The sequence below is a fragment of the Thamnophis sirtalis genome, unplaced genomic scaffold (assembly GCF_051295495.1).
Source record: "Thamnophis sirtalis isolate CommonGarterSnake01/CBP01778 unplaced genomic scaffold, rThaSir2_p1.2 scaffold_3, whole genome shotgun sequence".
In the NCBI taxonomy this organism is placed as follows: domain Eukaryota; kingdom Metazoa; phylum Chordata; class Lepidosauria; order Squamata; family Natricidae; genus Thamnophis; species Thamnophis sirtalis.
Genome location: NW_028261383.1, coordinates 165,727,243 through 165,753,133, shown reverse-complemented (window position 1 = coordinate 165,753,133; position 25,891 = coordinate 165,727,243). Strand labels below are relative to the sequence as shown.

The following is a 25,891-nucleotide window of genomic DNA, read 5'->3' as shown; positions in this document are numbered from 1 at the left end:
GCCATCCTCCTTAAACATCTTTGAAAAGAACCAAGTCAAATGGCTCCACCAATAAGCTGCAGAAAAATGTCAGATGCTGTTCCTTAATCTTGCATGAAGTGGTGGTGAGGAGATTGCCCAGATCAAATCCCCGAATCTTCTAATTAATTATTAAAGCCACCCTAACTCTTAGAGCTGAACTGAAAGGAAAAGAGGGGACAGGCAATTCAATGTGCAAGATAGGAAAACTGCCAAACCGGTAGCTGATGTTTTCACAATCCAGCCCCAAACTGGGTAGATCTATGATACAAAAGTTGGTATTTTTGGAAACCCTCTGAATTCCCAACCTGCTATTTTGCACCCTTGGAAACACAGCACTTCCTTTTTCACATCTTGTAAATACTGCATTGCAAAACAATTTCACAGGAAGTGTACTCTCCCTTTCTTGTCACTGTGCATTTCCTTATTGGGACTAACTCTACAGCAGTGGCCCTTGGATAGGACTAGACTCTAGTGCAACACCCAAGTAGATCTCACCCCAACACCCACTCGTCCTGTTCTTTGTATTTCTCTCCGTCATGGCAAAAGGTAGCAGATACTTAATCTTTGCTGAGACATGGAATAGACAGAAATCCAGTTCCGTCCATCTATAGCTTCAGCAGAAGAATGCCCCTCTGGAGGAAATTACAGGTGGCTACGAAAATTAAGGAGCAAATAACTGAGTTAAAGTGAAAAAGGAGTCAAGAATGTCAATTGATGATTCCCTACTAAAGGATATCAAGGGATTGTGAGCAGGGTATAAGACATCTCATCATCTCATCCACATACAGCCTTTCTCACTAACAACTGATTGCTTCTTCCAGCACCACTGAGCCACTATTTTGCTGAGATAATAGTAATAGGGATCTGTTGCATATTGCTTCAACACCACTGGGTTAAGTAACTAGTGAGGAAATAGGCTGAGGAAACAGGCCCTCGTCAAAAAGAGCCTAAGGGACCCTATAACTGTATCAGGGGTGAAACAAAGGAGGCTATTTCCCCATTTCTCCCCTCTTACACCACCCCCAACCTTTCTTTATGTGAAGAAGTCCAACGTGAAGTCATTTGGAAAACCCAATTTGCCCCTTTCCCCCATCTATAAGTCACCGTTCATTTGAATCTGAATGGGAAAAACGACAAGGGAGGAGGAAGGAAGGCTAAGCATGGATGGATGGATCTCCTTTCCCCGCTTCTCAGGTCCTTACCAGTCCGTCCCTGGCTCATCGACTACCAGTAGTACTTTGCTGCGTCCCGACGACGTTGCAGAGGCAGCCACCCCGCCGACTTGCTCGCTGAAGCTGGCTGCTGCCGCCGCGGTCGTCTGCTTCACCGCGTTGGACAGCGACGAGAAGAAACCCCCGGCTCCGCCGCCACCGCCGCCTCCGGCTCCAGGGCTGGGAGCCGCCGGTGGCCTTTCAGCTGGGGAGATGCTGCCCGGCGATGGAGAGGTGGCGCTGGGCGGCGGCGGCGGCGGCGGCTGAGGGCGCTGGAGGTCGGTCATGTAGCCGTTGGGCAGGTTGGCCATGAAGTTGCTGTCAGAGAGTCGCCTGCGGAGGTAATTCATCTCGGCGAGCGGTTTGAAGTCTCAAGGGTTATGGGTGTCCCACAGATTGAGGGGGTCGCTATATTGGGGTGCCTCTGGAGGGAAAGATGAGGGGCTCCTCCTCGGGATAATCACTGGAGGGGATTCCGACGACGTCGACCAGAAGCCCTCTTGGAGAAAAGGTTTGCCAAGTTGCCCTAGAAAGAGGAACCCCCGAAAAAGGCGATCCGGTCAGCCAGCCTTGGGAAGAGGGTCTCTCGGGGGGGTCGATCGCCGGGCGAAGTTTCTAGTACTGATTTCCCGAGAGCAGCTTGTTGTGGGGATAGGAAGGAGACCGCTCGCCTACTGGGGATCTGTTTCAAAAGGAGAAGGGGGACATTCGCTCGGAAGGAGATGGCATTCGTAGAAGGGAATCTTTCTAACCAGCTTCCTTTCAGAGCGCTGTTTTTCTCCGCTCCTGCTTGCCTCCTGCCGGGAGCTTCCCTAGGGTAAGGGATTCCTTCTGCCCCTGCGCTTTGGAGAGAAGGAGGGGGGGTATTTATAAGAGAGGGGGGGAAACCAGCCTGACACGGCTCCTCGCAAGTCCTGGAGTCCTCTGCAATCCTCAGCAACCAGCTCTATCTAGTTAATGGAGTCCGCCTCTGGACCCTCTTGGCAGCAATGGGAGCAACCTCTCTCCTTGCAAAGCTAATGTAGGGATACACCATTAACCAATAAGATCAGGGGGAAAGTCAACATTTATCTCCCATCCCTCCCCCCCCTCCCCAGCAGGTGAGAATGGTATAGCCTGGTACCCGACAGCATAGATGCAGAACACAAGGAGAGAAGGTGATGCTTATGATGCTATGTTCCCCTCTGGAGACGCCGCTTGCCATGCCAATACCCATAAACGCTGATGCTGTCAATGTTCATGGTATCATGAGACAAATTGGAAATCTGTTCCAATGCTGCTTTGCAATTCCACAGGGAAGGTTGGTTCAAACGCGTGCAAATCTCAAAATCAGGTGCCCTCAGAGAGGAAGCATCTTCAGGAAAATCAACAGCTTTGACTTCATCTTACCACATTCAGAGACTCAAGGAACAGTCTCCCCAAACACCAAGATCCTAACCAATGAAGTTAAAATACCTTTAGCCCCCCCCCCAAAAAAAAACCTGAAAAAGAAGATAATGAATGTCAGTAGTCAATTTAAAAAATGTTGTGTTCCATGTCCATTATTTATGTATTCGGGTAGTGCATGAAGCATGCAAAGTAACATGAGCAAAAAGGAAGAGTTTCTTCTCTTGGTCTTTCAAATTTCAAAATGGTGCAGATACATGCCTTAGGCAGCTGCAGCAACCAGTAATTTTCCAGAATGGAAAGCATAAAGCAGAAATGATGGACAAAGTAGGAATAAGGATTCATCATTTACGCTATAGACTAATAGAAAGTATGAGAGCTGAGCCACAGAGCCACTATACAAGACAGAAGACAATTTCTGTGGTGCAGAAATTAAAACCTATGCCTTAGCTTTCTTTTTTGTTGTTGCTTATAGTTGAATAAATAAATGCTTTCTCTTTCTTCATAAACTGGAGATTTTATTTTTTTGAAAACCAAGATGTACTGTTTTTCTTTTCACATAAAAAGATGATTTAAATTACATAGGCAACAGCAACAGAAAGTAACTCACTACTGCTTTCCAACATTTTTATTGTGCTTTAAGAAATAGGCAGAAGAAAGCTTTTTTGATTTGCAATGGGTCAGAAGGTGTAATTCTGTTCCATTCATTTGGCTATGCAACACTTTAAATTTTATTTTAAATGAAAGACAAATCTGACTGCTGAAGTTAAGATAACCTAAGAGAAAATTTGGATGTGACTTTTTATTTGAAGAGATAGAACTCATTTTTGGGATTGGAAACAAATGGGCTAAATGTCATATACTTTATTCAGTTTGCTGCTAAATCACTTGGCTCTAGTTATTAAATCTTCATATATCAGTTTAAAAAACCCAGATCCCTGAAGCCAGATGTCTGTCCATTGCAAATATTCTAAAATATTAAAAAGCTCTTCAAAGCTGGTTTCTTATCACAAATGTATTTTATATTGGAACAATAAAAGAGTTGCACAGCCAAAGTGCATTACAATAATATAGCATAAACTGATTTAAAACTATATGACCATCAATGTTAATATGTTAATAACACAATACATAACATAATTCAATCTGGGCATAATATTTATACTTTGCTAAAGCATATCTAATTCTATAGTAATTTATTTGCATGCTTTAATGTTTGTAAAGCAAAATTTAGCTGCATATGTTATATTAGACTTATTGCTTTGGTAACTTCATATCTTCCAATTGATTGGGCATTTTATTATTCTTACTTTTCCTATTTTTATATTTTACCCAAGTTTCAAGAAATGTATTGATCTATTGTGGTTGTCTTCATATTGCTGGTAAAGAGATCTAAAACTGAAGCAGGCAATATCTGTAAAAAAAAAATATTATCGCCGATTGAACATGGCAGAAACATCATTAAAAAGCAGAACATTTGAGGTAGTAAGCCAAGGCAGAAACTGCAAATAAAATAAACCACCTCATTTCTGACATTCTCTTCCTCTTTCCCTCTCCCTCCCATCCCTCCCCCGTCCCTCCCTCCCTCCCTCCCTCCCTCTCTCTCTCTCTCAAACACACACACACACACACACACACACACACACAAACACAGAGCTATAGGTTTTCATTCAGTTCATAAAGTTTAAGCTGCATTATAACATTTTAATGGCACAGTAATTGAGGCAGCTGGTCAAGATACAGAATTGTTGGAGTGCTGTCCATGGTGCTGAAAATGTTAGTATCTTTGTGGATTAACTCTTAATCCTCTGTGCTTCAGAAGTAGGAAATCTGTGATCCTCACAATGTTGTGGATTTAATTCCCATAAGTCTTAAGCAATGCATCCAATGATGAGCAATCCAAGAAATAGCAATAGCAATTGCACTTTGATTTATATTCTACTTCACAGTGCTTTACAGCCCTCTCTAAGCGGTTTACAGAGAAAGCAAATTGCCACCAACAATCTGGGTCCTCATTTTACTGACTTTGGAAGAATGGAAGGCTGCGTCAACCTTGAGCCAGTGAGACTCAAACTGCCAAACTGCTGGCAGCCGGCAGTCACAGAAGTAGCTTGCAGTACTGCATTCTAACCACTGCGCCCCCACAGCTCCGTTACAGGAATGGTAAATTGGCAGTGCCTGGTGAGGTTATTGGTTAACTACCTTGTTCCAAAATGCTCTTTCTAGTTTTCCAAACACCATCTCATAAGGTAGCTAGACAGATCAAGAAACAAATTACCATTTATGTAACCATTTGAACTTAATAACTATGAATCTTTTAGTGTACATTAATTTCCATATTGATGCTTATACAGTGAAAGGAATATATATGAACAAAAGGAATGCATTAGACTGAAGTTTATACTCTGCAAATTCAGAGTGTTAATCTTTGCAAAAGCACAGGTTAGCAAACTAATAATTAGGCTTCTTTGTAAACCAAGAGTTATGCCTTAGTCACCTCCAGTTGAACTATTGCAATTCACTCTATATGGGGCTGCTCCTCAAGGGTATCCAGAAACTTCAGCTGCTGCAAAATGAAACATTGTCAGAAGTTATGTATATTTCTGATAAAATGTACATCACATTTGTGCTATGCAAGATGCATTAGCTACTAGCTTTTTTATCAGGTTCACTTCAAGCTGGTTTTGACCTTTAAAGCCCTACACGGCATAGTATCAGAGGTGGTATTCAGCCAGTTCTGAAAAGTTCTGGAGAACCACTAGTGGAAATTTTGAGTAGTACAGAGAACCAGCAAATAGGCTGGCCCTGCCCCCACTGCCTCCCAGCTGATCTTCTTTTGTTGCCCTGTACGTGAGAATGGAGCTGGAAAGCAGGTTAGTGGGATGGGGAGGGAATGGGGATTTTGCAGTAACCTTCCCCTGCCATGCCCACAAAGCCACACCCACAAAGCCACACCCACAGAATCAGTTGTAAAAAAAATCTCACCACTGCATAGTATCAGTTTGTTTGAAGGGCCACCTCTTCCCACCTTGCCCATTCCAGCACTTCCAACAGAATGGGCATGTTATGGGTTCCATTGTTTAGGAAACTATATTTAGTAGGCCTTGGGCAATGGGCCTTGCCTAATATTGAGTCCACATTGTGGAATTTCTCTCCCCAGAGAAGAGGTCAGCCTCATCACTCCTGAGCTTTCAAAAATCCCTCAAACCTGGTTATGCCAGCAGGCCCGGAGACCCTAGAGAACAGATGACCTGTGATATGGGTCTTGTCAGCGTTCCAAATACCATGCAGAATTAAATCAGAGTCAAAGGCAAAACTATCCTTAAAATTCCAATTTAATAAGACAGGCATGTTGGCATCGTGCTGTGGAATTCCAATACTGGAAATGACATCAGAATTCCACCCAGTTAAAAGTTCATGATCTTGTCCCCACACCCACAATCCATCACATGGTCCAATCTTCTTCTTCCACGCTGGCATCCACACCCAACTTCTTCCGGTCAGGTGTACTGGTGCGGAGACAAAGGATGGCCTTGGCTTCTAGTAAAGAATGAAAAACAATACATTCCACAATCCTACTCCTTCTATTCCCCCCTCCCATCGACTATACTAATGAAACAGCATAATGAAATAAGAGAAAGTGTGGCAGGCCAAAATTCTAAAAGGAATATAATTGCAGGCCTGACAGGTCTATTATCATCAACATCCCTTCATCTATTTTTCTCTTTTCCTATTTTTGTTCTGATATTATAGTTCTTAATGCTTTTTTATAATTATTAATTATATCATGTTTTTAGGTAATGATTGCTTTTTACTGTTTTATTGGATTGTTGTACACTGCCCATAGTCACTTTTGTGAGATATAAGTTTGATTAATTAATAAGATTCCCATTTCTGCATCTTTCTGGTTTCTACTTTTTCTAATACATGAAGTGTGAGAGAAAATGGGAGCATTGATTGTTCTGACCCCATTTGAATTCATTTAGGTTATGTAGTAATAGATAATATCAGAGTCTATAAAGCTACACAGTCTATATGTCATCTTCAAAAACATTTGCTATAAGAAAAATGATGGTGATGATGTGGGCCAGATAACACGAAAAATACCTACACATTATTCTAGTCAAAACAATTTTAATCTCATTTCCATATTTGCCTTGAGGCTCCTGTGTTAAGTCAGAAGAATTGCTCTTTGCAACTTGCTTGTTCCTTGTTGAGCAGGCTATAAGCTGCTTGGAGGTTATGAAGATGTAGCTCCATATTCCCCAAACTAAAGATGCATCCACACCAGAGGTGGGTTCCTACCAGTTCGCACCTATTCGGTAGAACCGGTTCATCAAATCTACTGAACCGGTTAGAAGAGGTTCCACCAGTGGACACAGAAAGCAGGCCACACCTACAGAAGAGGTTCCAAAATTTGTTGAAACCCACCAAGGATGGGTCTTGTAAGGATCTTGTAACTTGACAGTTTTAAGACTTGCATGCTTCAGTGCCAGAGTTTCTGAATAGCTACTTGGACCGACCTAAGTACTAATTCATAATTTCATATCCGGTCACATGGGCAGCAAGCCACTCCCACAAAGGAGGCCACACCCACAGAGTAGGTTCCAATATTTTTTGAAACCCACTGATCCACACCAACTTCTATCCCCAGGTTACAGCCTGGGAACAGCTCATTCTGCTTTCACCGGATACTGGAAAAAAAGAGTCTCCAATCATTATTCTTTTTTTGGATGGCTTACAAAATGACTTTAGGGATCATTGTTGGGAGGTGGAGCCCCTTATTAAAAACAATAATTCAGTGTTACATTCATGGCAGGGAATCTGATAGGATCTTTTCAAAAAGCTCAGGGTTTGGAAAGCTGAAGCCCAGAAGAATCTGAACCCGCTGTGGTTTTGTGTTTTAAAAAAGTGAATGTTGACAGTAAATTCAATTGCCTCGCCCACAGGCCCTGTGGGAATAGTCTCCTGTTCTTGCTTTGTCTCCTCCCTCCATACTAAGTGGTAATTGCATGTCTCAATTCCAGACCTGCCAGGAGTTCTTTAGGTGTTAATAACACCCACAGCTGGTTGCATGTCTGCCAGCCCTGGCTGTATTTTAAATTACACCTCATCGTGCTGTTAGAGAACTGATTACTGAACTGTTATTGAACTGATTGGATTGCTTTAAGAGGGAGGGGACATGAAGAGCAGGGAGTTCCTATAGGTATGTCTAATTTTTTTTTCATATTTCTACACAGCATTGTCCGTGATGTGGTGTGCGGAGGTGCCTGTGTGACTTTATGACAGTTAAGGCAGATCATGCAAAACATCTGGTATGAAACATGTTTATTAAGCTGCAAGGAGACAGGGGTGCAACAATTAGCAGAATTGGTCAAGGGAATGGGAGAAATGGGTCCATACCACGATCTGCTTTAGTTTTGTATTATGCGTTTGATTTCATTTTATTCCTAGCTGCATTGGGCATTTCAAATGGAAATGTGGTCTCAGTTAAATAAATCTGAATTGCTGAGCATCATTTGTCATCCAGCCATGCCTTTGAATGCATGATGGTGCACCTCTATGTATACACCTGAATTTAAAAAAAAAAATCCGTACAGATATACAAATTGCTCGCCACTGCAGAAAATGGAGATTCACACAAGGTGCTCTGCTTCTCTTTGTGGGACCGCTCATATTTTCTAATCCGTATGGCGTCAGAGGACGGGCGCCTTAACAAACATACAGGCTGCTGAGACTGCAGTGGGCGGGTGGGTGAGTGCGCGGAATGGAGATGGAGGGAGTATTGTCTGTTCAGACATCGCCATGGCAACCATTCTGAAAGAAACTGGAAATCCCATTCCCTAAGCCTCCTTTCCTTTTCAAGGCATGAGAGAGAAAGGGGCAGATGAAGGGAAACAAGAAAAAAGCACTGGCGCTAGATAAAAGCTCCCGGTTACTTCTGTGACCCAAGGGATAGATGAGAAAAGATGGCAAGCACATTTTCCATCAACAATCTAATCATAAATAGAAGCTGAATCTTGTTTATGGATGACACTAGATGTCGCTGATGTCCTAATTTCATCTAATTGAACAAAGGACAGGGCAAAATCTTTTTATTTTCATCAGCCCTTTACCAAAACAATCCTCTCCAGATGTACGTATCAGGGCTTCTGTTTCCAGGAATTCTGGGAACTCCATATTTGACCGCTGGGAGAATCGTTGGGGAAACCACATGAAATATTGAAAGGCAGCTTTTCCTGACTCGATTTTCCCCCAACTTCACATCTAGAGGGCACCATATTGGGGAACCTGCCTTTGAGTGTGCCATCTATCAGATATGACCCTCTCGTCTTCAAAAGGTCAAACAAAGGTATTCCAAAATATACCTTTTCTTCCAAATGGTCTTGAATGGTCCCTAAGTTTTCCTGGAAACTAATCAAGCAGCTCTTCTCAGCCCAGATGTATAATGGGGGATTTTCTCTTATTAAATCCCTTGTCATTGTGTAATTAAAGACTCATGAGTGTTGCATGGAAGACATTGGGTGGGGGGACAACAAGTGGAGAGGACACACAGTATCAAAATGTGGGTGCTTGGTAGGATTAAGGCTGCAGGTTGGATCCAAACACCCTCCACTCCTCAGGCCAAATGTGCTCCACCCTGCCCTACATGTTCCCTCTAGTACAGTGTTTCTCAACCTTGGCAACTTGAAGACGTCTGGACTTCAACTCCCAGAATTCCCCAGCCAGCGAATGCTGGCTGGGGAATTCTGGGAGTTGAAGTCCAGACGTCTTCAAGTTGCCAAGGTTGAGAAACACTGCTCTAGTAGTTCCAGCCCCCTTCCTGACATGTAGTACCAACTCATCCAAGATCCAGAAATAATCATTCAGAGAAAGGGTTTGTATGGGCATTGATGTGACTCATCACATTTTTCATCCAGGCTAACCAGATCAGCCAGCATGTTGGCTCATGCTTTTCATGGGTAGGCTGTTTGAAATTCAACATGCTGTGCAAACTTGGCCCTTAGGGGGAGGTTTTATTCCACACACCCAGGAAAATGAATTCATGAATGAATATAACAGGTTTGCCCTGCATTACATGTTGCAGAAGGATGTTTGTATGCAATAAGTAATTTGATATTGCTCTAACTGCTAGATGCACTCAGTTTAAGGCAAAGAATTACGTAGACATGTATATCAATAATTATGTACCTATCAATATTGTTCAGTTGGCTCCTCGTCAGGGTATATTAGCAAACCATTCATTTTGTTTTCCCAGTTTTTTTTTTAAAGGACATCACTTATACCCTAAAGCCAGTTCTGCAGAATTCCAGAAAGTTTTTTCCCCCACTAATTGCTTCTAAAATTCCATTTTAAGCAGGCTTTAAACATGCAGTTTTATGCACACTTGGAAGTAAAACTCATTGAATTATCTGACTGGGTTCACATATTATTTTTAAGCAGTGTTTTAATTTTTTTTAAATGTTTACATCTCCAAAGAGAATATTAATAGGGCTACCAAGTCAGGAATGCAAAAATCAGAGGGGGAGGGTGTTTCATTCCCCAGAATTTCTTCAGAAAGGGTGGGCCCAGAGGTGGTATTCAGACGGTTCTTACCGGTTTGCCCGAACCGGTAGCAGAAATTTTGCCCCGTTCGGCAAACCGGTAGCGATGGCTGGCTGGCCACGTCCCCAAACCGGTCCCCCTGTCACCAGTTTCTCATCCTGCCTGCCCGGTCGCTACTCACTTGCCCGACGCTTTGCATACCGACTCTCAAAGAGGAGGAGGCTGGCCATAGACTGCTGAAAAGTCCTCTGGTTGGCGAAAAAGCTGGTGCCATCGCCGTCATGTTTTGCGCACATGCACATGCAAGGCAATGGGATGCGCATGTGCAAAGAACATGGTGGCGATGGCAGTAACGTTTTTGCCGACCGGAGGACTTTTCAGCAGCCTGCAGCAAGCCGCCGCCTCTTTGAGAGCCGCTTTGCGAGCTGCTTTGCAAAGTGGCTCTCAAAAAGGTGACGGCTGGAAGGCTTCCAGGGCTACCGGGTCAGAAAGAGCCGAGGTGGCTCAGGGGTAGAGTGCAAGTACTGCAGGCCACTTCAGCTGACTGCTAGTTCAGCAGTTCAGCGGTTCAAATCTCACCGGCTCAGGGTTGACTCAGCCTTCCATCCTTCTGAGGTGGGTGAAATGAGGACCCAGACTGTGGGGGCGATATGCTGACTCTGTAAACCGCTTAGAGAGGGCTGAAAGCCCTATGAAGCGGTATATAAGTCTAACTGCTATTGCTATTGCTATTCTTTGCCAGCCAGCCACTTTCCAGCAGGCTGTGGGCTGCAAAATCTCCAGTCAGCTTGCCTTCTGGACTCTGGACCAGCCGCCACAGAAGGTAAGCAACCAAAGAGGGGGTAGTGTGGGAGGAAGAGGGGAAACGGAGGGCGGGGGTAGATAGGGAGAAATTCTTTAAAAATTCCTACCTTTTCCTGTGGGCGTAGCGAAGTGAGGGGGCATGTGAGTGGATGTGGGCATGAGTGACATCAAGTTGGCCATGCCCACTCAGTCCTATTCCTCCGCAGCCACGTCCACTGAACTGGTAGCAAAAAACTTTGGAACCAGTGGTGGGTTACAGGCAGTACACCCCGGTACGGGTGTACCAGAGCCTGCCCGGAGCACCGAATACTATTCCGATATGGTGTTCCAGAGGCGTGCTCCACCCACCCATCTGAGCTTCTTACCTGTCTTTTAAGGCTTCCGTGCACGCGCATGGCGCGTACAGTGCCTGCGTGACACTCCGCTGAGCAGCTGGAGCGTTGCGGAGGCTCACAGAGGCAGTACGATGCATGTGCATGCTGCGTGCATCCATTTGGACACCACCGGGCCCGTTCCAACTGTACCGGTTGGAACAGGATCCGGAACCCACCACTGTTTGGAACCTACCACTGAGTGGGCCTCACATTTTCAGTTGGGGGCATTTTTATAAAATATTGGATAGAGGGTCAAGATCCATATGGGGCCTTAAGACATGCATTTCCACTCTTCAGCCCACAAGCCCCACCCTGTTTTGGATTGAGCTGCCATCACATTATGCAAAGCCTGGCACAGCCCCCCGCCCCCCCCAAGCAAAGACCATTTGCCAGAGAGATATGATCTTGGGTGGCAGGGAAAAAACCATCATAATATGCCCAAAGGAAAACAGATCTTGTGACGTACTAAGTCCTCTTATCACTTCACACAGTCCTTCGGCAGTTCTTTTGTAGCTTCCACCTGTAACTCCACCTGGCTAAAGCTAAGCAGGCCTAAACACAGACCCCTGGAAGACACTTTCAACAGGTTCTGACAAGCCCGGCATGAACTCTTGGCCCAGACGGATGGAGGCCTCACCAGGTGTTTCAGAGGCACCAGCTGGTGAGCAAAAATGCAGCTGCCTCCAGGCAGCACTTGTAGATGAATGTAAGGAGGGGGAATTTTCCACTTGACAGAGGAACACTTCAGATGGAGGAGGAGACAATACAAATTTCTTTAAAGGGGGAATGGAGAGGCTCTGTGGTGGAGGATGGATTAGAATGCTAGACCTGGCATTCCTTTGCCTCCTCGCCCATGATGCCCACTGAATGATGATGGACCAGACATTATCCCCCAACCTATCTCACAAGGTTGTTGTGAGAATAAAATGGGGATGAGCATCTTTAAGATCTTCCAGGAAAGACGAAACCTAATGCAACAACTAAATATGGGTTCACCGACAAAAGGGCGAACGACAAAACCGCGCCCGACTAAACTGCATCGCTGACGTCAACAGGGCGACAACAGCGTGGAGACAGAAGCGCACTGTAAAAGTAACCCTAAACCTAAACTTAACCCCTAACCCTTAACCTAACCCTAAACCTAACCCTTAACCTAACCCTAAACCTAACCCTAAACCTAACCCTAAAACTTAACCCTAACCCTAAACCTAAACCTAACCCTTAACCTAACCCTTACCTTAAGTTAAATCGGCTTTCTTTCGACGCGCTATTGTAAAGCGCCCTTCTTTCTCCGCGCTGGCTGTTGTCGGCGCGTTGATGACATCAGCGACGCGGTTTAGTCGGGCACGGTTTTGACGTTCGCCCTTTTGTCGGGTCACGCTAAATATGGACTATATTCATGAAAGAGGAATTGCAAAATGTAGTACACCTGCCTTCCATTGAGGACCTGTACACTGCACAAGTCCAAAAGAGAGCCGTGAAAATATTTACAGACCCCCTCACATCCTGGACATAAATTGTTTCAGCTCCTACCCTCAAAACGACGCCATAGGACGCTGCTCATCAGGACAACTAGACACAAGGACAGGTTTTTTTTTTTCCTGAATGCCATCACAGTTTTTTTTCCTGAATGCCATCACTCTGTTAAACAAATAATTCCCTCAACACTGTCAAACTATTCACTAAGGCAACATTATTATTACTATTAGTAATAATTACTAATTGCTATTAGTCTTTTCATCATTCCTATCATCCATCTCCTCCCACTTATGACTGCAGGACTGTAACTTTGTTGCTTGCATCCTTACAATTTATATTGATATTGTTTCCTGATTGCTTATTTGTACTTTTGACTATCATTAAGTGTTGTACCTTATGATTCTTGATGAATGTATCTTGTTTTTTTATGTATACTGAAAGCGTCTGCACCAAAGACAAATTCCTTATGTGTCCAATCACATTTGGCCAATAAAAAATTCTATTCTATTCTATTCTATATTGGAATCTAGTTTAATGAAAAGAAGAACTAGGGGTGACATGATAGCATTGTTCCAATATTTGAGGGGCTGCCACAAAGAAGAGGGAGTCAAGCTATTCTCCAAAGTATCTGAGGGCAGGACAAGAAGCAATGCGTGGAAACTCATCAAGGAGAGAAGCAGCCTAGAACTAAGGAGAAATTTCCTGACTTTCAACCCTGAAGCGAACCTGGCTGAGGCCATCTCTAGAGCTTCAAGGTTGCCACAAGAGAAGGAGGGGGAGAAAATAGTTAGCCGGGGTTGACCTGTGGGAACCAAGGATATTTCAACAGGTGGCAGGGAAGAGGAGGAGAAGAATAACCGTGTAACCAGCTGACACTTTTATTGGACAATGTGACTGATTCATGGGGAGGGGGAAATGGGGAACTTTCATTTTTTTAATTAGGTGAAAAACAGAGGTAGGTTCCTACCAGTTTGCATCTATTCGGTAGAACCGGTTCGTCAAATCTACCGAACTGGTTAGAAGAGATTCCACCAGTGGACCCGGAAAGCAGGCCACACCTACAGAAGAGCTTCCAAAAATTTTTGAAACCCACTACTCACACACACACACACACACACACACACACACACACACACACACACAAAGAGACAAACAGACTGACACAGAGAGAGAGAGAAAGAGAAAGAAAGGAAGAAATAAATAAATAAAAAAAGAAAAAAGAAAGAAAAAGAGTGAGAGAGAGATGAAAGAAAAAAAGAAAAAAGGGACAGAGAGACAAAAGGAAGGAAAGAGAGAGAGAGAAAGAAAACACATGGCCGGCAAGCCACTCCCACCAGGTCACATGACTGGCAAGCCACTCCCACAAAGGAGGCCACACCCACAGAGTAAGTTCCAAAAAAATTTGAAACCCACGACTGACACACACACACACACACACACACACAGACAGACAGACAGACAGACAGACTGACACAGAGAGAGAGAGAGAGAGAGAGAGAGAAAGAAAGGAAGAAAGAAATAAAGAAAGAAAGAAGAAAGAAAGAAAAAGAGTGAGAGAGATGAAAGAAAAAAAGAAAAAAGGGACAGAGAGACAAAAGGAAGGAAAGAGAGAGAGAGAGAGAGAGAAAGAAAACACATGGCTGGCAAGCCACTCCCACCAGGTCACATGGCCAGCAAGCCACTCCCACAAAGGAGGCCACACCCACAGAGTAGGTTCGAAAAATTTTTGAAACCCACCACTGGTAAAAAACCACAGGAGCTTCCAGAGTTGGTTTTCACTAGTTGTGCCAATATGGTGTATCCAATAAACTGTTCTTTGAGGAATCCACCTGCCTCGGAGTTCTGCTTTCAATGGGTGCATTACTTGAAACACTGACACTTGACTGTTGCAACAATTTATCAGTGGAACGACTTGCTTCCCGAAGTTGAGTGCTCCAACACTGTAAGTTTTTAAGAAGACATTGGACAACCATTTGTCTGAAATGGTATAGGATTTCCTGCCTGAACAAGTGGTTCAGTGGTGGGATTCAAATAATTTAACAACTGGTTCTCTGCCCTAATGACCATCTGGGTAGGTGTGGCTTGGTGGTCATGTGACTGGGTGGGCGTGGCCAACTCAAGGTCACTCGGGTCGATGGGCGCTTGGCCTTAGCTGTTAGAATGGAATAAGGGTTAACTGGAGAGGCAGTTTCTGTAAGCAGGTCAATAAAGATTAGGCTAGAGACAACACCAGAATGTTTCCTTCCTGCCTTCCTTACAGGAATAGCCCTGTAAAGTGGGGGAAAAACAAAAGGAGATTTCTTCCAACAATCAGTTCTCTGAACTACTTAGAAAGTTACCAACCGGTTCTCCCGAATAGGTGCAAACTGGCTGAATCCCACCACTGAAGTGGTTGGATTAGAAGTCTTCCAAGGTCCCTTCCAAGTCTGTTGTTCTATTGCTCTGTTATTCTGAAGCCTAAGCAGCCAAACAACCACTAGTGTTATATCTAAATCGACTCTCGTTTCTCATTCATATCTGTGTCACTCAGGTACCTTATATGCAGAGGTGAGAAATCATCTTGAAACCATTTTAGACTCAAGAATTTGAACCGATATTCTGCTTTCCGATTCTGAGATGGAATCATGCCACACCCTGTTCTGAAATGCTGAAGTATGTGACCTTGACTACAATGGGAAATCAAAGATTCTCTTTCTTTCCATCTCAGATCCATTTTGGCTAAAATGCTGAATATAAAACTCTGCTTCTAATTGCATATACATAACCATTAAGGTAAAGGTTCCCATCGGACATATGTACTAGTTGTTCCCGACTCTAGGGAGAAGCGCACATCTCCATTTCAAAGCCGAAGAGCCAGTGCTGTCCGAAGACATTCTCCGTGGTCATGTGGCTGGCATGACTAAATGCCGAAGGCGCATGGAACACTGTTACCTTCCCACCAAAGGCGGTCCCTGTTTTTCTACTTGCATTTTTACATGCTTTCGAACTGCTAGGTTGGCAGAAGCTGGGACAAGTAACAGGAGCTCACTCCATTACGCGGCGCTAGGGATTCGGACCACCGGACTGCCGACCTTTCTGATTGACATGCTCCGTGTTTTAGCCACTGAGCCATCGCGTCCCCACTACTTAATCAATGTGGTAATGCTGTTTGTCAGGCTACCTTCTTCTTCCTGCCAAACAGCCCTACCCTTTGTAGAAATACTTCCTGAGCTCTCATTACAATATCTTCCTTTCCAACATAATAAGGCCTGAAAATACATTCCTAGGATAGCACAGTCAAGAAGCTGTTGTGGAGTTGTGACACATGGAACACTTTACTACCTGTTCCTTATTACAAAATACTTCAAACGGCACATGCTCTCACACATTCTTGTTATTATCTTTACCTGCCTTTTGATCAAATGCAGAGGAAGAACAGGAAAGCTATGCTGAGCTCTAGAAGTACTGCTACTCTTTTATTTTACAAGAAGTTTAATTTTTATGCTGTTCAAAGAAAAGCAGAGAGCCAAGGAAAACTTTGCCGAGCAATAAATGGGAGATGATAGACAGAGGAAACCCCTTAAAAAGTGAATTAACCAAAGGGGATTGCCCCAGGAGAAATCTTCCAGTGCTGAGATTGTTCTCACTGAAGAAAACTCTACTAGTCCCATCCCATCATTCTCAAACATTAGCTATCCTGGCTGGGTATCCTGGGAACTAGAATCCCAACAGATTCAGAGTATTTTAGATAGGAGGGGGGTGGGCAGAGGTGGGTTCCTACCAGTTCGCACCTATTCGGTAGAACCGGTTCGTCAAATCTACCGAACCGGTTAGAAGAGGTTCCACCAGTGGACCCGGAAAGCAGGCCACACCTACAGAAGAGGTTCCAAAATTTTTTGAAACCCACCACTGCCCCCCACACACACAGACTGACAGAGAGAGAGAGAGAGAAAGGAAGAAAGAAAGAAAGAAAGAAAGAAAGAAAGAAAGAAAGAAAGAAAGAAAGAAAGAAAGAAAGAAGAAAGAAAGAAAAAGAGTGAGAGATGAAAGAAAAAAAGAAAAAAGGGACAGAGAGACAAAAGGAAGGAGAGAGAGAGAGAGAGAGAGAGAGAGAGAGAGAGAGAGAGAGAGAGAGAGAGAGAGAACACATGGCCAGCAAGCCACTCCCACCAGATCACATGGCCGGCAAGCCACTCCCACCAGATCACATGGCTGCCAAGCCACTCCGACCAGGTCACATGGCTGCCAAGCCACTCCCACAAAGGAGGCCACACCCACAGAGTAGGGTCCAAAAATTTTTGAAACCCAGCACTGCCACACACATACACACACACACACACACACACAGACTGACACAGAGAGAGAGAGAGAGAGAGAGAGAGAGAAAGAAAGGAAGGAAGGAAGGAAGGAAGGAAGGAAGAAAGAAAGAAAGAAAGAAAGAAAGAAAGAAAGAAAGAAAGAAAGAAAGAAAGAAAGAAAGAAAAAGAGTGAGAGATGAAAGAAAAAAAAGAAAAAAGGGACAGAGAGACAAAAGGAAGGAGAGAGAGAGAGAGAGAGAGAGAGAGAGAACACATGGCCAGCAAGCCACTCCCACCAGATCACATGGCCAGCAAGCCACTCCCACCAGATCACATGGCCGGCAAGCCACTCCGACCAGGTCACATGGCTGCCAAGCCACTCCCACAAAGGAGGCCACACCCACAGAGTAGGGTCCAAAAAATTTTGAAACCCAGCACTGCCACACACATACACACACACACACAGACTGACACAGAGAGAGAGAGAGAGAGAGAGAGAGAGAGAGAGAGAGAGAAAGGAAGGAAGGAAGGAAGGAAGGAAGGAAGGAAGGAAGGAAGGAAGGAAGGAAGGAAGGAAGAAAGAAAGAAAGAAAGAAAGAAAGAAAGAAAGAAAGAAAGAAAGAAAGAAAGAAAGAAAGAAAGAAAAAGAGTGAGAGATGAAAGAAAAAAAGAAAAAAGGGACAGAGAGACAAAAGGAAGGAGAGAGAGAGAGAGAGAGAGAGAGAGAATACATGGCCGGCAAGCCACTCCCACCAGATCACATGGCTGGCAAGCCACTCCCACAAAGGAGGCCACACCCACAGAGTAGGGTCCAAAAAATTTTGAAACCCATCCCTGGGGATGGGGATGATCAGGCAGGAAAGAAAAATCTGCTTACATTCATATAATGCAGACAATTATTCATAGCACAGAGATTTAAAAATTGGAATGACTCAGTCAGTTCCTCCGGTGTACAGACAGGAATGGAGAAGAAAGTGCCTTATATTCTTCTGCTACCCTGTTTAGTGTTCCTGGACAACCACACTGGGGGGAAGGGAAGTTTTAGCCCTTTGAGATAGGTTCAGGTGAGGGAAAAGACAATGCAAGGACTACCACAACTCTGTTGTTGTAGAATATTATAACAAAATCTCAAAAGCCTATCGATTTCCCTCTGCCCCCTCACTGTAGAGCACAAATAGCCCTCGACTTACAACAATTCATTTAGTGGCCCTTCAAAGTTACCTTTACTAAGCGGTTCTTGCATTCGTTCCTCAAGGCTATCTCCATAATCCACTGCCAGTAAGTGGGCATCCCTAAATGGATTGAATCTCTTCAAAGAAGGCTCACCTCTCAAAACTAAGTGCTAGGTTTTATCCTGGAAATTTGGAATACGAGACAATGCTTTAATCTTTGAGATTTAGCTGCACAACCACATTTATATATTACCACCCTGGTGAGTGTAGGCAGGCGTACATTTGGACATAGAAAGCAAAAATAACCTTTATCCTGATGAAAGAAATGTCCTTCTGGGTTCAGCTCCAAGTGGGGAAAAAGACACTGGAGACATGGAGGCTGCTTGGAAAGATGGTTTATTGGTAGACAGGACCACGTGGCTGGAGCTCTGAACAGAAAAGGGGATCACATGCTTCAGTGTTGGTGGAGAAGAAGAGAAGGAAGGACTGAGATGCTGAGTCCCTGGTTTTATGCCCTCTCTGGCCTTTGATCTTGAGCTTGTATTCTGATTGGTTGTCAGACTCCCATGGGCCCATGCAGGGGCAACTCTCTAGGCTGCGTTTTGAATCCAGGTTTGGTTGAGTTCTCAGATGCCATGTGGTGAGTTGGGTAAAGTGCCAATATTATCATGCCTTGATCCCATCCCCCTGGAGCTGAAATGGAGAACTCTTTATTATGTAAAGGGACTAGCTTGGCTTTCTTAATGGCCCATTGACAAAGTGGGGATGGGCAGGAAGCTGCAGTGCCTTGACTTTAATCAATTCCGTTGTATTTATTTTGTACGATGACAATAAAGGCTATACTATACTATACTTCCCCAGATTTTGCACGCCTAGTCCCAACCTGATTGGAGGATTATGGAACTAGAAGTCAAGATGGAGAAGGCTGATTTGGAAGTAGCTGCAGGGGGACCGAAGGAAAACAGAGCAGCTTGAATGAGGAAGCCAATTTGGGCAAGTCCCGGGTTTTTCTTCCTAGTCAGCCTTTCCTCTGCTTGTTTCTCCAGCTGAGATTCAATTGGCAGCACCCTGGCAGCCCTTTACTAAGCCCACGTAGAAGCTCAGACTAGCCTTCTCCTCCTCCTTGCCTTCAAAATGCTGAGACAGGACGAGGCGTGCCAGGCACTGGGCGAGGCAGATCTCAGTGCACCAATCAAGACCTGCCCACTTTGGTGGATATTCCTTCCCTCGGGGGGTGGTTGGGTGGGGAAGGCCATTGGAATGCAGCTCAACTGCTTTGGGGTGTGTAGGGAGCCGGCCCTGACACGCGCCCCCAGCTGCTTGGCTCGTGGCTCCCTCACGCCAGGACTCCTGGGCCCCGCCTCTCCACTTTAATCCAGGAGACGCCAGATCCTTCTACCAATCCCTGAGTTTCATAGCTAATTATCATGGGACTTTGCATAAATATCACCCCACTCTCCCCCACCCAGAGCAACCATTTCTTCCCATTTACATAGAGAGATTAAACTCCAAAGCGGGGGCTGGCTCAATTAAAATTTATCAGTGGATAGCCTTAGGCTGGCTGCAGGCTCTCAGCCCCTTAAACCCAAAATAGAGATAACAAGGTATCTGCTTAATGGACTTCCCCTTAAGCTTAAAGAATCTTAAGCACATGTATCTAAAGTAGCAATTTCATACGTGTAAAAACAAATCTGGAAATAAATAGAAATGCAGGGCATCACATCAAAATGGGAGAGAGCAGCCAGCTTATAGCCAGAGCCTCATAGTTTGGAAAGGCCATCAATTTTCCCTCCCCCAGCTCCAAATTAAAGCTCCCCACCCACCCCCAGACACATTGCTGTCAAGTCCTTGTTTGAACACATCCCAAGAAGGTGAGCCGACCACCACCACCTCCGGGTAATTAATTCCATGGCGAACCTATTCACAATGTCAGGCCGTCTTCTAATTGAAATCCCTTATTCCATGTCCTGCCTTCTGGAGCAAGAGAGAACAGGTCTTGATTTTCTTCTCTCTGACATCCTTCGCTTTCAACTATGTAAAGAATGCTTTCTATTCCCCTCTCAGTCCTCTCTGCTCAAGGCTTAGCATATCCAGCGCCCTCAATCTTTCTTCCCTTCATTTCTCGTCCCCTGGTCACTTCTGTAAGGCACCGAACCAGACTGTACACGAGCAGAATAAAATGAAAATATTTACTGCCTGCGATGCTGCTTGATGCCGTCTGAATTCTGCATTGGTTTGATCTGTAGCTAAATCACACTGGTAATTCATGCTAAGCTTGCAATTAATTGGGCTAGTCAACAATCGGGATCTGAATAGGAAATGGTGTTTCAAAGGACACAAGAAGAGAGAAGGAGAAGGAGAAGCAAGAGGGTAGGAGTAGGGGAGAGGTAAGGGAAGGAAGAAGGGGAAGGAGAAGAGGAAGGAAGGAAGTAGAAAAGGAAGGGAGGGAGAAAAGAAAAGAAAGAGAAAATAAGGTGGTGTCATAGCAGGTGCGAAGGATGGTAAACAAAGCATTCCAAACTATACTTTATAACCTTTTAAATGGAATATAATAATAATAATAATAATAATAATAATAATAATAATAACAACAACAACAACAACAACAACTCCGCCGTTGCCGGTCCCAAGCCTGGATGAGAAAGGAGGAAGGTTGGGATCAGGTTGGCATCTGGTCCCGTAAAAAAAAAACCCGCCAACCCATACAATATGGTGAAAAAAACGAATAAGAATTTCATACCGCATCGGTCGTCGCGCGGGTTAACAAGGGCCGCGGCGGATGTTGGGGTCCCTGGACATCCGTCGACAAGTGGGCTACAAGTGGACCAGCCAACAAAACGACAAAAATATAGTGCAGATGAAAACCGTGCCATAATGGCCTGTTACTACAACTCAGAGCCAGAAAAAAGAGGATATTTAAAGCGAATGTATAAATTATGGAAACAACAATATCCAGATTCAAATGTTAATGAACAACGACTAGCAGATCAAAGGCGATTTATTATACGGAATAAAGTGTTTAGTGAAGTTGAACATGAGGAGATTCAGGCAAATTGCAAAACCCAAAAAACAATATCACAAGCGGAAATAACTGATATTCAAGACACAACTAAAGACACTATAGTAGAACTCCCAGAAGAAGCTCTCGGGGAGGAAATAACATCACCACCACTAGAACCAGTTATCATTGAACCAACTGATGAACTAACTCAAAAACAAAAAGAATTGAAGGATAAGATCATGGAGCATTTTCTGCTTAATGAGGAAAGGCAACGTTTACCATCACTAAAAACTGTGCCTAAGAAAATTTTGGCCCCTATCATGAAAATGGTTAATGCAGTGTTTTCAACAATTGAACCGGGATCCATATTGGAAACAAACCAGTTAATGTACAGCGCAGCTGTAATAGTCACTAATGAACTAGGCATTAAAATTAAAGTACCTAGTCACACAACAGAAAAAGCATCAAAGCCAAAGTGGAAAATCCGTTTAGAACAAAAAATCAAAAAATTAAGGGCAGATGCTAGTAACTTAAAGAACATGCATGAGCAACGGCTTAAAAACAACAAAATCATAGATCGGCTAATCAGAAGATATAGATTGGATACAAGAAACATCAATGAAGCTGTAGAGATTGTAAAACAGCAGATAACAGCAACAGCTAGAAAAATTGAAAGATATGAGGCACGAATCATCCAATATAAACAAAATCAGCAATTTCGATCAGACCAACGATGTTTTTATCAAAGTCTTAATGTGAATCGTGACACCAAAAGTGAAAAACCAGAAAAGCAGGCCACAGTTGAATTCTGGAAAGAATTGTGGGAAAATGCAAAGGACTACAACAAGGAAGCAAAGTGGATACATGACTTTGAGAAAAGTATTGGCAACAAACAAATGCAAGTATTAGAAATAACAACTGAGATGATCAAAAATCGAGTTAAAAAGGTAAAGAATTGGACATCACCTGGAAAGGACCAATTACATGGTTTCTGGCTCAAATATCTGACCAGTTCACATGCAATATTGGCCAGGCAACTGAATGAAATTTTACAAAAGGGCCAAATTGATGAATGGTTGACAACTGGAAAAACATACTTGATTCAGAAAGATGCAACTAAAGGAACAACACCTGAAAACTACAGACCAATAACATGCTTGCCAACAACCTTCAAATTACTCACAGGCATTATTGCAGATAACATGATGGATTATTTGGAAACAAACAACATCTTGCCAGTAGAGCAAAAAGGCAACAAAAGAAGGAGCAGGGGCACAAAAGATCAGCTTCTAATTGATAAAATGATATTAGAAAATTGTAAGAACAGAAAAACGAACTTGAATATGGTCTGGATTGATTACAAAAAGGCATTTGACTCACTGCCACATAGTTGGATCATAAAATGCTTAGAAACAACTGGCATTAGCAAAAATATTACATCCTTTACTGAAAAGGCAATAAAACAATGGAGAACTGAGTTGGCAGTAGGGAATGAGAGCTACGGAATGGTTAATATCAAGCGAGGAATTTTCCAGGGTGATTCACTTTCACCTCTTCTCTTCATCATCGCAATGATCCCACTATCAGTAATCTTAAAAAAAATGAAATTAGGCTACCAAACAGCCAAAAAAGCTGAAAAAATTTCGCATTTACTATATATGGATGATTTGAAACTCTATGGAAAGTCAGAAATAGAAATCCAATCATTGACAAATACAGTCCGAGTATTCAGCACCGATATTTCAATGCAGTTTGGCATGGGAAAATGCGCCATTGTATTCATAAAAAGGGGCAAAATCACTGCATCTGAGGGAATTGAAATGCCCAATGGCCAACTAATTAAATGCAAAGAAAATGAAGCCTACAAATACTTAGGCATTCTGCAGTTGGATAACATCAAGCATGGAGAAGTAAAAACTATTGTCAGGCGAGAGTACACCAACAGAGTTAGGAAAATTTTGAAATCTAAATTGAATGGTGGAAATACAATCAAGGCCATAAATACCTGGGCAATACCAGTTATAAGATACACAGCTGGCATAGTTAACTGGACACAAGCTGATTTGGACCTTTTGGACCGAAAAACCAGGAAACTAATGACAATGCACTACAGTTTACATCCACGTGGTGATACTGATAGACTATATCTGCCCCGAAAATCAGGTGGCAGAGGATTATTACAAGTGAAGCAAACAGTTGAAGAGGAAAAACATGCACTGGCTGATTATTTAAAAGAAAGTCAAGAACATCTATTAATCGAAGTAAAGAACAAAAATCTACTGAAGGCCCAACAGACAAAACAAGAATACAGAAAAGATGTGATAAAATCAAGAATGGAGAGTTGGCAGAACAAAGCACTGCATGGTCAATTTCTGGAAAAAATAAAAGATAAAGTGGACAGTGAACAAACTTGGTTATGGTTAAAAACAGGTACATTAAAGAAAGAAACAGAGTCACTAATCCTGGCTGCGCAAGAACAAGCTATCCGCACAAATGCCATTAAGGCCAAAATCGAAAAATCCTCTGATGATGCCAAATGCAGACTTTGCAAAGAAGCTGATGAAACTGTTGATCACATACTCAGCTGCTGTAAAAAAAATCGCGCAGACTGATTATAAATTGCGGCACAATTCAGTAGCACAAATGATCCATTGGAATTTGTGCAAAAATTATAATATTAAAACAGCAACAAACTGGTGGGAACATCAGCCTGAAAAAGTCACCGAAAATCAGATGGTCAAGATCTTGTGGGATTTCCGTATACAAACCGACAAAATACTGGCGCATAATACACCAGACATCACACTGGTTGAGAAAAATAAGGTCACAATCATAGACATCGCAATACCAGGTGATAGCAGGGTCGCCGAGAAGGAACATGAAAAAATCGCAAGATACCAGGACTTAAAAATTGAAATTCAACGACTATGGCACAAACCAGCAGTGGTAATTCCAGTGGTAATTGGCACACTGGGTGCTATTCCAAAAGCACTGGAATTACATTTAAAACAGTTAAAAATTGACAAAATCACCATCAGTCAAATGCAAAAAGCCACACTGCTTGGATCTGCACGCATATTACGAAAATACGTTATGACGTCCTAGGCCCCTGGGTAGGGCCCGACTAGTAACCAATGCCAAATCCGGCGAAACAACTGGCCGCTGTGATACAATTGTACAATAATAATAATAATAATAATAATAATAATAATAATAATAATAATAATAATATAAGAATGTCAAAGAAAAAGAATAACTATGTGAATGTATACCTATAACTGTATGTAAGAGAATAAATGACAGTAAAAATATAAAGCACAATATAGGTAAATAATACTTGGTCATAAGTAGCTAAGTATAAACAAATAAAGAATTGTACATAATAAATGGATAACGAATAAGGAGATTATGAACGCAAGATAGAAATGTAAAGAAGGGAAAACACTAACTGCAAAGAAACCAATTCGGAACTGCTGTATGATATACGATGGAACTTATTGTTCCTATGTTGTTTTTAAGTCATGTATTTGTTTCTGTTGATGTGCTTATGTGTTTAAAATAAAAATGAATACCAAAAAAAAAAAGAAGGGGAATGTTCAGGAAGCATCCCTCAGACTTAAATTCATTCTTTCCAGGAAAAATGTGAAATAGGTAAGCAGTTGTGAAGAGGACAACATCCCGTTTGCTTTGAGATTTTTTTTTCACAAGTACCATTATAACACCAGATAGTGCTCCACAGACACAAACACAGTTATATATACACACACATGGTACACAAGATTTTGCTTTCTCACTGAAGAACCGGCATTTGTCACTGTTAAGATTCATGTTGCTCTTTTCACTCCATTTCTCTAACCAATCAAATTCTCGTGAAATTGAGTTTATTCTTCTAGCGTATGAGTTACTCCACCCCTGCAGACATGGCAAACATTTCCTCCACCTCTTTATCTGGGCTGTGTGTGTTCTTGTTCAGTCAGCAAACCAGATGCTCATTTTGGATGAGCAAATTCGAGGCGCCTTCTTAGGATTCTTTGCCTTTCAGCTAAACTAGGCAGCCTTTCAGACAAAGGGATAAAGTGCTGTGGAAAAGAGAATCCTTGACAAGCCTAATACACACACGCTGCTTTGCTGCCCATCAGGATTTGCTGGGAAAGAAGTAAGCTACCGCATCTGAAGCAGTGTTAAATTCTAAAATAGGCTTTTCCAACCTTGTGCCCTTCACATGTACCAGATTTAATATCTCAGGATATTCAGTTAGCATGGCAAGCTACAATCCCATCTAGGCAATTATTAAATTGGTTGAAGTCCAACACATGTGGGATTGGGAAGTTTTCGTTAAAATAGAGTGAATATCTGAGCTTTTCCAGAATCAGTTTAGGCAGTTTCTCCAAGCATCCTTCATTCCCATAACAACCTCTGACTGCTTCTTATTCCAAATTCTTCCACATCCCTTGACTTCAAAACAGAGGTGGGTTGCTCCTGGTTCGGCCCAGTTCGGCTGAACCGGTAGTGGAATTCAGGCCTGGGTCACAGAACCATCAGCAACCCAGGCCTGCCACATCCCCCAAACCAGTTTACTTGCCGCCACTGGGCCACCGCCATTTTGGTTTTTAGTGACTGC

At 43.2% G+C, this 25,891-nt stretch overlaps 2 protein-coding genes across 3 annotated transcripts in view; both read right to left on the bottom strand.

The window, feature by feature from the left end:
- The window catches only part of SYN1 (synapsin I), a 121,723-nt gene extending 119,469 nt beyond the window's left edge, over positions 1–2,254 (bottom strand). The window contains exon 1 of one of the 2 annotated variants that reach the window (XM_087710740.1): positions 1,224–2,254. In XM_087710740.1, coding sequence (XP_087566866.1) covers positions 1,224–1,582 — 359 coding nt within the window. In that variant the 5' untranslated portion in view covers positions 1,583–2,254. The remainder of the gene's footprint in view (positions 1–1,223) is intronic. The other variant, XM_087710739.1, reaches the window with a different exon arrangement.
- The window catches only part of LOC148048331 (uncharacterized), a 433,893-nt gene that overhangs the window by 225,404 nt on the left and 182,598 nt on the right, over positions 1–25,891 (bottom strand). The gene's annotated exons all lie outside the window — the stretch shown is intronic.